Source organism: Phyllobates terribilis, unplaced genomic scaffold (assembly GCF_046119375.1).
Source record: "Phyllobates terribilis strain yellow unplaced genomic scaffold, ASM4611937v1 Scaffold_7__3_contigs__length_470593459, whole genome shotgun sequence".
Classification (NCBI taxonomy): Eukaryota; Metazoa; Chordata; class Amphibia; order Anura; family Dendrobatidae; genus Phyllobates; species Phyllobates terribilis.
The window spans coordinates 38,651,004-38,667,180 of NW_027362767.1; the positions used below are offsets into that span (position 1 = coordinate 38,651,004).

At 41.8% G+C, this 16,177-nt stretch overlaps 1 protein-coding gene across 4 annotated transcripts in view; it reads right to left on the reverse strand.

The window, feature by feature from the left end:
• Positions 1 to 1,679: 1,679 nt before the first annotated feature.
• Positions 1,680 to 16,177, reverse strand: part of LBHD2 (LBH domain containing 2) — a 74,696-nt gene continuing 60,198 nt past the window's right edge. For all 4 annotated transcript variants that reach the window (XM_073638365.1, XM_073638366.1, XM_073638367.1 and 1 more), the window contains exon 4: positions 1,680 to 2,207. In XM_073638365.1, coding sequence (XP_073494466.1) covers positions 2,137 to 2,207 — 71 coding nt within the window. In that variant the 3' untranslated portion in view covers positions 1,680 to 2,136. The remainder of the gene's footprint in view (positions 2,208 to 16,177) is intronic.

Genomic DNA, 16,177 nt, shown 5'->3' on the forward strand with positions numbered 1-16,177 from the left:
GTCATTTTTGAAATTATAAGCATTAGCAGGTTACTACAAACTGAAATCAAACAGATTTCAACTCAAAACTTTATTCTAGGTGATGTTACATTTTCACATAGGACCCCTTGTACGAAAGGAGCTTCTGAACTCTCTCGTCCATTGAATTTGTCAGGTTTTGGATGGTTTCTGCTTCAATTGTTTTGCATGAGGACAGAATACCCTCCCAGAGCTGTTGCTTAGATGTGAACTGGCTCCCGCCATCATAGACACTCCTTTTGATGATGCTCCAGAGGTTCTCAATGGGGTTGAGGTCAGGGGAGCATGGGTGCCACACCATAAGTTTGTCCCCTTTTATGCCCATATCAGCCAGAGATGCAGATGTGTTATGTGCAGCATGAGACGGGGCATTATCATGCATGAAAATGATCTTGCTGCGGAATACACGGTTCTTCTTCTTGAACCATGGAAGGAAGTGCTGTTTGAGAAACTCAACATACATTATGGAGTTCAACTTTACCCCTTCAGGGATCCTAAAAGGGCCGACAATCTCTCTCCCCATGATTCCAGCCCAAAACATTACTCCACCTCCTCCTTGTTGGTGCTGTAGCCGTGTTTGCATGGGGTGTCCATCAACCAGCCATCCTCCACTCCATCCATCTGGACCATCGAGATCATTTCATGCATGATAATGCCCCGACTCATGCTGCACATAACACATCTGCATCTCTGGCTGCTATGGGCATAAAAGGGGACAAACTTATGGTGTGGCCCCCATGCTCCCCTGACCTCAACCCCATTCAGAACCTCTGAAGCATCATCAAAAGTAAAGTGTCTATGATGGCGGGAGGCAGTTCACATTTAAGCAACAGCTCTGGGAGGGTATTCTGTCCTCATGCAAAACAATTAAAGCAGAAACCATCCAAAACCTGACAAATTCAATGGACGAGAGAGTTCAGAAGCTCCTTTCGAACAAGGGGTCCTATGTGCAAATGTAACATCACCTAGAATAAAGTTTTGAGTTGAAAACCGTTTGATTTCAGTTTGTAATAACCTGCTAATGCTTATAATTTCAAAAATGACCATTTTTTTGTTCTTTATTAAAATGAAAAGGTTGAAAACTCTGCTGTGCATAATAATTTGGAACACAATGTATATTACTCTTGTGGTGGGATGTGATGTGTTCTTTCATGTGATGATATTAATGAGGACAGGAATGTATCTGACCAGGGCAGTGTCATAGGAAATGATAGACTGATAGGAATAGTGAAAAAGACTCCCAGCAGCACAGAGTATTTAAGAAGAGTAATATGTTATTTGGGGGGGGGGTGCATTGACCTGTCAGCTCACATGATGTTGTTTAAAAACGTCAGGAGAAGTGCTGTAATGTGAGAGGCGTCACCCCACCGCCAGCAGCACAGAGTATTTCAGAAGAGCAATGTGTTGATTTTTTTTTTTTTTTTTTTTTTTAGGGTAGGAGGGCTTGACTTGTTAACTTGGATGATGTTTTTTAAAAAGGTCAGGAGTAATGCTGTAATGTGAGGAGGGTCACCCCCAGCAGCACAGAGTATTTCAGCCCACTTCTGATGGCGTCGGTCTTACTCTACGGAGAAGCATGAATATATACGGTGCTTAAACGTCAGACAATCCCCAGCAGACGAAGGTTTTGCTGCATCTATAAAATAACCACGCGCCATCCGTTTGCCATCAGATGAATATGTATTTAGTCACATGGTCAATGTAAAGTATTGTACAGCGAGACTCCTAGACAGAAAGCTATATACACAGGGAGCGGGGCCCCGGCTCCTGGAAGGTGACGCCGTGTGACGAGGAGAAGGAGGATTCGGAGCTGGCTTAGCTCCCGGTGGGGGTTATACTGCGCCTCGGACGAGGACGATGCTTTCTCAGCAGCTTGGCTGAGGTTTGTACATGGTGGATTCTTCTGCTCGTGAGTCAGCGCCAATCCTAAACTACGCGGAATAGATGACGGCGCCAAGTGACCCCGGCCGGCACTACCCTGGAAATCTGGAGGAAGCAGATCAGCGTCGCCCCCGAGCGCTAACTACGCCACTGATACTGAACGGATGTCTGCGCTGATTCTGCCTGTTCTCACCATGATGAGAAAAAAAACAGAGAGAGACACGATATTTAAGGCTTTTAATTAGCGCCGTTCCCCCCCGCTCTGCATCCGGCGTAATATTCCTCCCCGTGAGCGGAACGTGCGGCACCTGCAAGAAAGCGAAGAATTGGATCAATTCCTGGATATTTAGCAAGTTTTCCAGTACAACTTCCCAATATACTTTGCATTTAAGTTTTCCACCATTTGTAACATCTCCGCTTGCTGTCAGTGAATCTATGTATATAAATATATAGCGCTCAACCCACGGACACCGGCAGAAACCGCATTCAGTGAGCGGCCACACTGCGGCAGAAATTTTTCTGCAATCCTTAGAATTTGTGACAGTGTGAATACATCTCACAGCTGAGGGGTTGTCACAATTCTATCACAACTGGGTGAACTCCAAACTATCAGGACAGGATTTCTACTGATGATGATTTTAGCAAGTAATGTCTACACTGGAAACAATTGTAACAAAGCTTCAGCTGTGAGAAGTATCAGGTCTGTGCAAACTTTCAGCCCAAAAAAATAAATAAATAAATAAAATCCCATTCATTGGTGGCAAGCAGAGATCCTGAAAGTCAAAAGCGCAGTGTACAGAGAATTGCCTTAACTGGATACAAATGTAGCGAACCCACAGCTGTGATAATATAGAATAGAAAATGTTGTAACTCTTAATTCAAGATTAGTTTTTAGCTTCTGGGTGTAAACATGAATGTGTCGTTCATTTACAGCAAGCAGAGATCTTCAGGAGCTAGGGGATGGAAAACAAAGATCAGTCTTTTTGCCCCATTTTTGGAGTTAAAAAGGATTAAAAAACAGAACTATTTATTAACTTTTTCAAAGACAAGTCCAGCAATACCTTTGCATGGCCGTCCGATCCTCCGTTACCAAGAAATCAGTGTTGGAATTGTTATGCAAATGAGGCTGAAGAGCTATGGTAGATCTGAAGCCTCCGTCACTCCAGCTCTATTCCCAGCCCAGCGCCACCTCCTCCTGCTTGACTGACAACCTCTATGCTGTGTGACCTAAGGCAAAGGAGCTATCAGTCAAGCAGGAGGAGGCTGCACTGTGCATAGAATAGAGTTGGAGTGACAGAGGCTTCAAATCTACCATAGCTCTTCAGCCCCATTTCCAATCAATTCAAATGCTGGTTTCTCGGTAACGGAGGATTGGACGGCCATATAAAGGTATTGCTGGACTTGTCTTTGAAACAGCTACATTAACATATAAGTTGTTTGAGGGGTTGAAATCCTGCTGATTTCCTTTAAAGGATTCATCAAGTAGATTTTTCCAGAATTCCGTGGGGAAAAAACAGTTTGAAATGTCACGAGTAGTTGTGCAAAACTGTTGCACTTTTTAGTTAGTTCAAAAAAAGTTTTGAAAAGTCGGCAGCACATCCTAGGGAGGGGGTGCTGCCCACAAATGGCTCGTAATTTACGGGAAAAAAGTGGCAGAAATGATAACAAAAAAGTTCATCAGCCCGCGACCGGAGAAAGCTTTGCGCGGTGACAAGTGGCAGCTGAAAGACGCGCCACATCCACGAGGCACACGAGGGCTTCATCAACACTAACGTGCAAAATCCCAGCCTTGATGAATCAGGGCCAAAGTTTGTGATTTTAGGCATTTTCATGTTTGTACCAGTTTCATTAGGGTTTTGTGCCATTTTTCGATAATTTTCTTTTTCTCTTTGCTCAACAATGCGTGAGCGGTTTTCATTATCCAGATGTTTTCGATTAATTCAGCATTTCAAAATTTTGGAAATTTCGCAATTGAACATGAGTTCAAAATCCATCTCGTATTCTTTATTTTGTTATTTTTTTCTTGCGCCATTTTATTGAAAGGATCGTCTGATATTTTGCTCAACAAAGGTTCAAATAAAACAAAGAAGCAAAAATAAAAACATCTTTTGCTTTTGCAACGGATTCATAAACTTCATGCGCCAATTTCATTAATTTGGAACAAAAAGAAAAACTAAACGCCGGAACAAAAAAGGAAGAAAGATGAGAAAAAAATGATTCAAAAAACGGAAATGATGAAAAGAGGTCAAAGTAAATTAGAAAGTATCTGGAAGGGTCCATTTATATACTGTATATATATGTATGTATATATATATATATATATATATATATATATATAAAATGTAAGTTACTGGAGAAACAAGAGGCTTCCATTCACTGACAATCACCGAGCTCTGAACACAGCAGCCGCATAAATCACTCCTGGCCCTGGACTTTATTATCTGCACTCATCATCCTGGATCTCCCAAAAATATCCCCGAAGTCCCCAGGGGCGGCCAGAGACTGCAGATACAATGACACTCAAATCTCAGATTTCAACCTCATGTAAAAATTGGACCTGAAACTTCAGAAAATCTTGGTCCTTCCATTCAGCTCCCTCAAGGCAGAGGCAGGGAATGAACAAGCAGACCCCAATCTGTCAAAATCGACTGCACAGACATCATTCAGCAAATCTTATACTCCAGTTATACCTAGAGCTGCATTCACAATTCTGCCAGTCTGCTCATCCCTTGAGCTGTCTGGCTACAGAACCTTCTCTCCTCTCAGCCCCTGCTGGTTCAGGGTCTGCACAGCCCGGCTGCAGAGCATTGCTGGATATTGGGCTGTTACACTACAACTGCCCCGATGCAACACAGCAGAGAGCAAAGTGCTGCAGGATAAGAGTGGGATGATGAACCGTCCCTTTAAATGCCTCCCTGCTCTATCATGCTTTCATGTGCAGGAACCAAAGCTGCAGAAAACATGTGTTTTTTGACATATTTTTGGAGCGCTGATGATTCAGCTCCACTCCCCCACACGGCACATTCAAGGTTTAATCTTTGCAAATAATGAACATGCAAATCGTTTGTTTTTTTTTTTTCTTTCCCGTCCACAAAATGCACAAGACAAATCTATGGAAATACAGATCAGCAGCGATCGCCAAAGCCTCCGAGAAGCCAAATACAGGGCTAGGCGAGACGGCACCGTGATGCCCCCCGCGTGGTGTGAGATATGACCACGCACTATAGTGGTCTCCATCCTAGAAGTGTCCCACTATCCCATATACATAGAATATGGATAGAAAAATGAAAGAGGATTTTCAGGGCTGGATGATACTGTCACAAAGCCGCAGCTGTGCAAAGTATTTCTTTAGCCTCTGGACAAAAAGGATTGTGTTAATTTACTAACAGCGAGCGGCGATCTCGAAAAGGGTGAGAAAATAAAACGCAACAAATGTTAGAAATTTTATGATACAATGATGAAGCTTCAGTCACATAAACCCTAAAGACGATAGAGGGGAATTCTCAGAATTGCATCTACATCCACAACATAGGGGATAATTTACTGACAGCCGGGGCTCCAACCGCTGTGACCATCACTAATCCTGAGAACGGGGGTCCAGAGCCATGAGAACAGAGCTCTGCAGTCCCACAGACAATGAATACTCCACAGCTGCACTCACTATTCTGCTGGTGCAGTCACTGTGTACATACATTACATTACTGATCCTGTACTGATCCTGAGTTACATCCTATATTATACTCCAGAGCTGCACTCACTATTCTGCTGGTGGAGTCACTGTGTACATACATTACATTACTGATCCTGAGTTACACCCTGTATTATACTCCAGAGCTGCACTCACTAGTCTGCTGGTGCAGTCACTGTGTACATACATTACATTACTGATCCTGAGTTACATCCTGTATTATACCCCAGAGCTGCACTCACTATTCTGCTGGAGCAGTCACTGCGTACATACATTACATTACTGATCCTGAGTTACCTCCTGTATTATACTCCAGAGCTGCACTCACTATTCTGCTGGTGCAGTCACTGTGTACATACATTACATTACTGATCCTGTACTGATCCTGAGTTACCTCCTGTATTATTCTCCAGAGCTGCACTCACTAGTCTGCTGGTGCAGTCACTGTGTACATACATTACATTACTGATCCTGAGTTACATCCTGTATTATACCCCAGAGCTGCACTCACTATTCTGCTGGAGCAGTCACTGCGTACATACATTACATTACTGATCCTGAGTTACCTCCTGTATTATACTCCAGAGCTGCACTCACTATTCTGCTGGTGCAGTCACTGTGTACATACATTACATTACTGATCCTGTACTGATCCCGAGTTACATCCTGTATTATACTCCAGAGCTGCACTCACTAGTCTGCTGGTGCAGTCACTGTGTACATACATTACATTACTGATCCTGAGTTACATCCTGTATTATACCCCAGAGCTGCACTCACTATTCTGCTGCTGCAGTCACTGTGTACATACATTACATTACTGATCCTGTACTGATCCTGAGTTACACCCTGTATTATACTCCAGAGCTGTACTCACTATTCCGCTGGTGCAGTCACTGTGTACATACATTACATTACTGATCCTGTACTGATCCTGAGTTACATCCTGTATTATACTCCAGAGCTGCACTCACTATTCTGCTGGTGCAGTCACTGTGTACATACATTACATTACTGATCCTGAGTTACATCCTGTATTATACTCCAGAGCTGCACTCATTATTCTGCTGGTGCAGTCACTGTGTACATACATTACATTACTGATCCTGAGTTACATCCTGTATTATACTCCAGAGCTGCACTCACTATTCTGCTGGTGCAGTCACTGTGTACATACATTACATTACTGATCCTGAGTTATATCCTGTATTATACTCCAGAGCTGCACTCACTATTCTGCTGGTGCAGTCACTGTGTACATACATTACATTACTGATCCTGTTCTGATCCTGAGTTATATTCTGTATTATACTCCAGAGCTGCACTCACTATTCTGCTTGTGCAGTTACTGTGCACATACATTACATTACTGATCCTGAGTTACCTCCTGTATTATACTCCAGAGCTGCACTCACTATTTTGCTGGTGCAGTCACTGTGTACATACATTACATTACTGATCCTGAGTTACATCCTGTATTATACTCCAGAGCTGCACTCACTATTCTGCTGGTGCAGTCACTGTGTACATACATTACATTACTGATCCTGAGTTACATCCTGTATTATCCTCCAGAGCTGCACTCACTATTTTGCTGGTGCAGTCACTGTGTACATACATTACATTACTGATCCTGAGTTACCTCCTGTATTATACTCCAGAGCTGCACTCACTATTCTGCTGGTGCAGTCACTGTGTACATACATTACATTACTGATCCTGAGTTACATCCTGTATTATACTCCAGAGCTGCACTCACTATTCTGCTGGTGCAGTCACTGTGTACATACATTACATTACTGATCCTGAGTTACATCCTGTATTATACTCCAGAGCTGCACTCACTATTCTGCTGCTGCAGTCACTGTGTACATACATTACATTACTGATCCTGTACTGATCCTGAGTTACATCCGGTATTATACTCCAGAGCTGCACTCACTATTCTGCTGGTGCAGTCACTGTGTACTTACATTACATTACTGATCCTGCACTGATCCTGAGTTACATCCTGTATTATACTCCAGAGCTGCACTCACTATTCTGCTGGTGCAGTCACAGTGTACATACATTACATTACTGATCCTGTACTGATCCTGAGTTACATCCTGTATTATACTCCAGAGCTGCACTCACTATTCTGCTGATGCCGTCACTGTGTATATACATTACATTACTGATCCTGTATTGATCCTGAGTTACCTCCTGTATTATACTCCAGAGCTGCACTCATTATTCGATTTGCTTTTTTAAGCCGTTTGCATGCTTCTTGTCTCCAGTAAATGCTCACCAGAGAACCTTTTACACAGGGGTCAGGATAAATCTCAGTAGAACAAGCTTTTTGCCAGCACAGAACATGAAGGATTTGCTGGACAATATTAACTCTGAATTATGAATGCAGCTCTGAAGCACATTATGTCAAGAACTTTTTATGCCGAGGAATCCTCCGCTCTTGAGAATATTGGCTTCTTCCTGACGATCAAGTTCTGTTACATCTGAGTGTAATTGTATCTCTTTGGCTGGGAATATAATTGCGGCATTGTCATCCGGTATGTGGCAGCGAGCGGCGGGGCGAGCGGCGTGTTCTCACCACGGCTGACTTGCCAGTTAACAGTGAAATCTCTCTCTTGTATAATATATCTTAAAATCCCCTCTTGACCTCTTTTTTTTTCGGGCCAAGAAGACAGACTGTGCGTTCCCAGCAATCCCAATGTGAAATCGTTAAATCCTATAATCAGTGGCGTTTCTGTGAATCTTTCTTTTTTGCCTGTTAAAACTCATTCGCTTTAATCTTTTTCTAGATCTGCAGCTCCATCGCCGGCAGATCAGCTCACATGTGACGGAGATGACCTGGGGACCACCTGATATAACACCCCATGCTCTTCTGTAACATCCCCTACCTCTGGCATAGAGCATAAGATGCCATATCCTTGTGCAACTTCCCATATGCCACATTTAAAGGGTCATTCCCATCGTCACAGATGGATACTTATCGGATAGTGCTTGTATAGACAAGCAATTCTGCAATTTACTGCTTGTTAACATTTTCAGCCGTTCTTGAGATATTACCACTTTTCTATTTATTTACAGATTGTTGCCTTGGAGACCGACCACCTCATCTAAACAATAGAACATGTGCAGTAACTACATGCACTTTTCTTGTAAGCAAAGTTTTGAAGCCGGCTAGGATCTTGGGAGCACGCTGTTACCTCCTAATCCCGGCCACTTTCAGTACAGTGCTTACAAGCTAGACAGCAGCAGTGGTCGGTCTCCTAGGTAACGAGCTGTAAATAAAAGTGTTAATATCTCAAGAACGACTGCAAATTTTAATAAGCAGTAAATTGCAAAATTGATCGTATTTACCAGGAGTATCCGACAATATGAAGATGGGAACAAGACACCAAATTCCTGCAAATTATTTCCTTCCCCTGCCATAGATTATATCCCTATTAAAATATCTCATATCCTTATATTACGTCCTCGGCAACAAATAACACAGTATAGGCCTAGTATTATATATCAGATCCCTGGAATAACCTGGAAAATATCTTATAATAATAATAGATAATCACACTCCTGCAGAACGTCTCACGTTCCTGCAGAATATATTGCTAGATCGCATCCCTAAAAATATCTTATACCCCTGCAGAATATCTCAACACTGTTCATAATATATCATATCTCTCCAATATATCTCATATCCATGCAATAATATATTGTATCCCTGCAGAATATCTGGCGTCCAATCGTAGTATGTTCTATGTTTGCATAATATATTTACATATATTATTATTATTATTTATTTTATTAATAAATTAATATTATTCAAATTTATTTAAATGAATTATTTATTTTATTATATCTAGTATTATTTTAACATTAAACTAATATTATTCTAATTTACTTTAAATATTTATCTTATTTTTTTTATTATATTTAGTATTATTGTATTATAAAATTAATATGAATATAATATATTATTATTAAATTAATATTACAATATATTTAAATATTTTACTTTATTATTATTATTTGATGTGTTAATGATTAATAAAAATCAAAAACACTCATTGAAATAGTAATAGATAAAAGAATAATTAAAATAAATTAGAATAAATATCACAATCAAATATAATAATAAATTAGAAAAAAAAAAATTGGAATAAATTGGAATAATAATCATTCAATAATACAAGAAATAACAAAATAATACTAATAATAATAGAAAAAATTAATAGAAACAGAGATTGACTTTCTCATGTATTATACCATCCGGTGGAGTTGATGGCCGTGCGCTGCCCTCAGCCTCCTCTTCAGCGCTGTATGTGCCGCCGCCGGTCGGTGTGCTGCCGCTCAGCCGCCCGGTGTTTGCACATCGCTTCCCGTGTGTACTGAGCGATTTGCCTGCTTTCACAATTTCCATTCATTCTCCTGTTCAAATATTCACAGAGCTCCGAACTGTGCGGCTAATGGGATGATCTGTGATTTAGGACTCTGATTCCCGTTCCTCTCTGACGCGGATACAATGTATTTAGGAAGGAAATTGTGTCTAATTTCATTTTATTACTATGTATCAGAATTGATCGTGTTTTCCATTTTAGGCAGGAGATGATTGGCCAGTCCTGATCCAAGGATCTTCACTGTGCAGGGAAGGGACGGGCAATCACACAGCGCCCAAAAAGGCACCAGAAGCCGAAGACCCCACTGCCCCAATGACGAGGGTCCAGAGTGACCATAATTACTGCGGATCTCCATCCATGACAATGAGGAAAACTTACTGAACACAGGGGGTCTGACCACTGGGACCCCCAAAAATCCTGAGATCCTGAGTTCGGAACCATAAAAGCAGAGTATGTATGTACACAGTGACTCCACCAGCAGAATAGTGAGTGCAGCTCTGGAGTATAATACAGGATGTAACTCAGGATCAGTACAGGATAAGTAATGTAATGTATGTACACAGTGACTGCACCAGCAGAATAGTGAGTGCAGCTCTGGAGTGTAATACAGGATGTAACTCAGGATCAGTAATGTAATGTAAGTACACAGTGACTGCACCAGCAGAATAGTGAGTGCAGCTCTGGAGTGTAATACAGGATGTAACTCAGGATCAGTAATGTAATGTATGTACACAGTGACTGCACCAGCAGAATAGTAAGTGCAGCTCTGGAGTATAATACAGGATGTAACTCAGGATCAGTACAGGATCAGTAATGTAATGTATGTACACAGTGACTGCACCAGCAGAATAGTGAGTGCAGCTCCGCAGCATAATACAGGATGTAACTCAGGATCAGTAATGTAATGTATGTACACAGTGACTCCACCAGCAGAATAGTGAGTGCAGCTCTGGAGTATAATACAGGATGTAACTCAGGATCAGTAATGTAATGTATGTACACAGTGACTCCACCAGCAGAACAGTGAGTGCAGCTCTGGAGTATAATACAGGATGTAACTCAGGATCAGTAGTGTAATGTATGTACAAAGTGACTCCACCAGCAGAATAGTGAGTGCAGATCTGGAGTATAATACAGGATGTAACTCAGGATCAATAATGTAATGTATGTGTATAGTGACTGCACCAGCAGAATAGTGAGTGCAGCTCTGGAGTATAATACAGGATGTAACTCAGGATCAGTACAGGATAAGTAATGTAATGTATGTACACAGTGACTGCACCAGCAGAATAGTGAGTGCAGCTCTGGAGTGTAATACAGGATGTAACTCAGCATCAGTAATGTAATGTATGTACACAGTGACTGCACCAGCAGAATAGTGAGTGCAGCTCTGGAGTATAATACAGGATGTAACTCAGGATCAGTAATGTAATGTATGTACACAGTGACTGCACCAGCAGAATAGTGAGTGCAGCTCTGGAGTATAATACAGGATGTAACTCAGGATCAGTACAGGATCAGTAATGTAATGTATGTACACAGTGACTGCACCAGCAGAATAGTGAGTGCAGCTCTGGTGTATAATACAGGATGTAACTCAGGATCAGTAATGTAATGTATGTACACAGTGACTGCACCACCAGAATAGTGAGTGCAGCTCTGGAGTATAATACAGGATGTAACTCAGGATCAGTACAGGATAAGTAATGTAATGTATGTACACAGTGACTGCACCAGCAGAATAGTGAGTGCAGCTCTGGAGTGTAATACAGGATGTAACTCAGGATCAGTAATGTAATGTATGTACACAGTGACTGCACCAGCAGAATAGTGAGTGCAGCTCTGGAGTGTAATACAGGATGTAACTCAGGATCAGTAATGTAATGTATGTACACAGTGACTGCACCAGCAGAATAGTGAGTGCAGCTCTGGAGTATAATACAGGATGAAACTCAGGATCAGTACAGGATCAGTAATGTAATGTATGTACACAGTGACTGCACCAGCAGAATAGTGAGTGCAGCTCTGGAGTATAATACAGGAGGTAACTCAGGATCAGTAATGTAATGTATGTTCACAGTGACTGCACCAGCAGAATAGTGAGTGCAGCTCTGGAGTGTAATACAGGATGTAACTCAGGATCAGTAATGTAATGTATGTACACAGTGACTGCACCAGCAGAATAGTGAGTGCAGCTCTGGAGTATAATACAGGAGGTAACTCAGGATCAGTAATGTAATGCATGTACACAGTGACTGCACCAGCAGAATAGTGAGTGCAGCTCTGGAGTATAATACAGGATGTAACTCAGGATCAGTACAGGATCAGTAATGTAATGTATGTACACAGTGACTGCACCAGCAGAATAGTGAGTGCAGCTCTGGAGTATAATACAGGATGTAACTCAGGATCAGAAATGTAAGGTATGTACATAGTGACTGTACCAGCAGGATAGTGAGTGCAGCTCTGGAGTATAATGCAGGATGTAACTCAGGATCAGTAATGTAATGTATGTACACAGTGACTGCACCAGCAGAATAGTGAGTGCAGCTCTGGAGTATAATACAGGAGGTAACTCAGGATCAGTAATGTAATGTATGTTCACAGTGACTGCACCAGCAGAATAGTGAGTGCAGCTCTGGAGTATAATACAGGATGTAACTCAGGATCAGAAATGTAAGGTATGTACATAGTGACTGTACCAGCAGGATAGTGAGTGCAGCTCTGGAGTATAATGCAGGATGTAACTCAGGATCAGTAATGTAATGTATGTACACAGTGACTGCACCAGCAGAATAGTGAGTGCAGCTCTGGAGTATAATACAGGATGTAACTCAGGATCAGTAATGTAATGTATGTACACAGTGACTCCACCAGCAGAATAGTGAGTGCAGCTCTGGAGTATAATACAGGATGTAACTCAGGATCAGTAGTGTAATGTATGTACAAAGTGACTGCACCAGCAGAATAGTGAGTGCAGCTCTGGAGTATAATACAGGAGGTAACTCAGGATCAGTAATGTAATGTATGTTCACAGTGACTGCACCAGCAGAATAGTGAGTGCAGCTCTGGAGTATAATACAGGATGTAACTCAGGATCAGAAATGTAATGTATGTACATAGTGACTGTACCAGCAGGATAGTGAGTGCAGCTCTGGAGTATAATGCAGGATGTAACTCAGGATCAATAATGTAATGTATGTACACAGTGACTGCACCAGCAGAATAGTGAGTGCAGCTCTGGAGTATAATACAGGATGTAACTCAGGATCAGTAATGTAATGTATGTACACAGTGACTGCACCAGCAGAATAGTGAGTGCAGCTCCGCAGCATAATACAGGATGTAACTCAGGATCAGTACAGGATCAGTAATGTATGTACACAGTGACTGCACCAGCAGAATAGTGAGTGCAGCTCTGGTGTATAATACAGGATGTAACTCAGGATCAGTAATGTAATGTATGTACACAGTGACTGCACCAGCAGAATAGTGAGTGCAGCTCTGGAGTATAATACAGGATGTAACTCAGGATCAGTACAGGATAAGTAATGTAATGTATGTACACAGTGACTGCACCAGCAGAATAGTGAGTGCAGCTCTGGAGTGTAATACAGGATGTAACTCGGGATCAGTAATGTAATGTATGTACACAGTGACTGCACCAGCAGAATAGTGAGTGCAGCTCTGGAGTGTAATACAGGATGTAACTCAGGATCAGTAATGTAATGTATGTACACAGTGACTGCACCAGCAGAATAGTGAGTGCAGCTCTGGAGTATAATACAGGATGTAACTCAGGATCAGTACAGGATAAGTAATGTAATGTATGTACATAGTGACTGCACCAGCAGAATAGTGAGTGCTGCTCTGGAGTATAATACAGGATGTAACTCAGGATCAGTACAGGATCAGTAATGTAATGTATGTTCACAGTGACTGCACCAGCAGAATAGTGAGTGCAGCTCTGGAGTATAATACCGGATGTAACTCAGGATCAGAAATGTAAGGTATGTACATAGTGACTGTACCAGCAGGATAGTGAGTGCAGCTCTGGAGTATAATGTAGGATGTAACTCAGGATCAGTAATGTAATGTATGTACACAGTGACTGCACCAGCTGAATAGTGAGTGCAGCTCTGGAGTATAATACAGGAGGTAACTCAGGATCAGTAATGTAATGTATGTTCACAGTGACTGCACCAGCAGAATAGTGAGTGCAGCTCTGGAGTATAATACAGGAGGTAACTCAGGATCAGTAATGTAATGCATGTACACAGTGACTGCACCAGCAGAATAGTGAGTGCAGCTCTGGAGTATAATACAGGATGTAACTCAGGATCAGTACAGGATCAGTAATGTAATGTATGTACACAGTGACTGCACCAGCAGAATAGTGAGTGCAGCTCTGGAGTATAATACAGGATGTAACTCAGGATCAGAAATGTAAGGTATGTACATAGTGACTGTACCAGCAGGATAGTGAGTGCAGCTCTGGAGTATAATGCAGGATGTAACTCAGGATCAGTAATGTAATGTATGTACACAGTGACTGCACCAGCAGAATAGTGAGTGCAGCTCTGGAGTATAATACAGGAGGTAACTCAGGATCAGTAATGTAATGTATGTTCACAGTGACTGCACCAGCAGAATAGTGAGTGCAGCTCTGGAGTATAATACAGGATGTAACTCAGGATCAGAAATGTAAGGTATGTACATAGTGACTGTACCAGCAGGATAGTGAGTGCAGCTCTGGAGTATAATGCAGGATGTAACTCAGGATCAGTAATGTAATGTATGTACACAGTGACTGCACCAGCAGAATAGTGAGTGCAGCTCTGGAGTATAATACAGGATGTAACTCAGGATCAGTAATGTAATGTATGTACACAGTGACTCCACCAGCAGAATAGTGAGTGCAGCTCTGGAGTATAATACAGGATGTAACTCAGGATCAGTAGTGTAATGTATGTACAAAGTGACTGCACCAGCAGAATAGTGAGTGCAGCTCTGGAGTATAATACAGGAGGTAACTCAGGATCAGTAATGTAATGTATGTTCACAGTGACTGCACCAGCAGAATAGTGAGTGCAGCTCTGGAGTATAATACAGGATGTAACTCAGGATCAGAAATGTAATGTATGTACATAGTGACTGTACCAGCAGGATAGTGAGTGCAGCTCTGGAGTATAATGCAGGATGTAACTCAGGATCAGTAATGTAATGTATGTACACAGTGACTGCACCAGCAGAATAGTGAGTGCAGCTCTGGAGTATAATACAGGATGTAACTCAGGATCAGTAATGTAATGTATGTACACAGTGACTGCACCAGCAGAATAGTGAGTGCAGCTCCGCAGCATAATACAGGATGTAACTCAGGATCAGTACAGGATCAGTAATGTATGTACACAGTGACTGCACCAGCAGAATAGTGAGTGCAGCTCTGGTGTATAATACAGGATGTAACTCAGGATCAGTAATGTAATGTATGTACACAGTGACTGCACCAGCAGAATAGTGAGTGCAGCTCTGGAGTATAATACAGGATGTAACTCAGGATCAGTACAGGATAAGTAATGTAATGTATGTACACAGTGACTGCACCAGCAGAATAGTGAGTGCAGCTCTGGAGTGTAATACAGGATGTAACTCGGGATCAGTAATGTAATGTATGTACACAGTGACTGCACCAGCAGAATAGTGAGTGCAGCTCTGGAGTATAATACAGGATGTAACTCAGGATCAGTACAGGATAAGTAATGTAATGTATGTACATAGTGACTGCACCAGCAGAATAGTGAGTGCTGCTCTGGAGTATAATACAGGATGTAACTCAGGATCAGTACAGGATCAGTAATGTAATGTATGTTCACAGTGACTGCACCAGCAGAATAGTGAGTGCAGCTCTGGAGTATAATACAGGATGTAACTCAGGATCAGAAATGTAAGGTATGTACATAGTGACTGTACCAGCAGGATAGTGAGTGCAGCTCTGGAGTATAATGCAGGATGTAACTCAGGATCAGTAATGTAATGTATGTACACAGTGACTGCACCAGCAGAATAGTGAGTGCAGCTCTGGAGTATAATACAGGAGGTAACTCAGGATCAGTAATGTAATGTATGTTCACAGTGACTGCACCAGCAGGATAGTGAGTGCAGCTCTGGAGTATAATACAGGATGTAA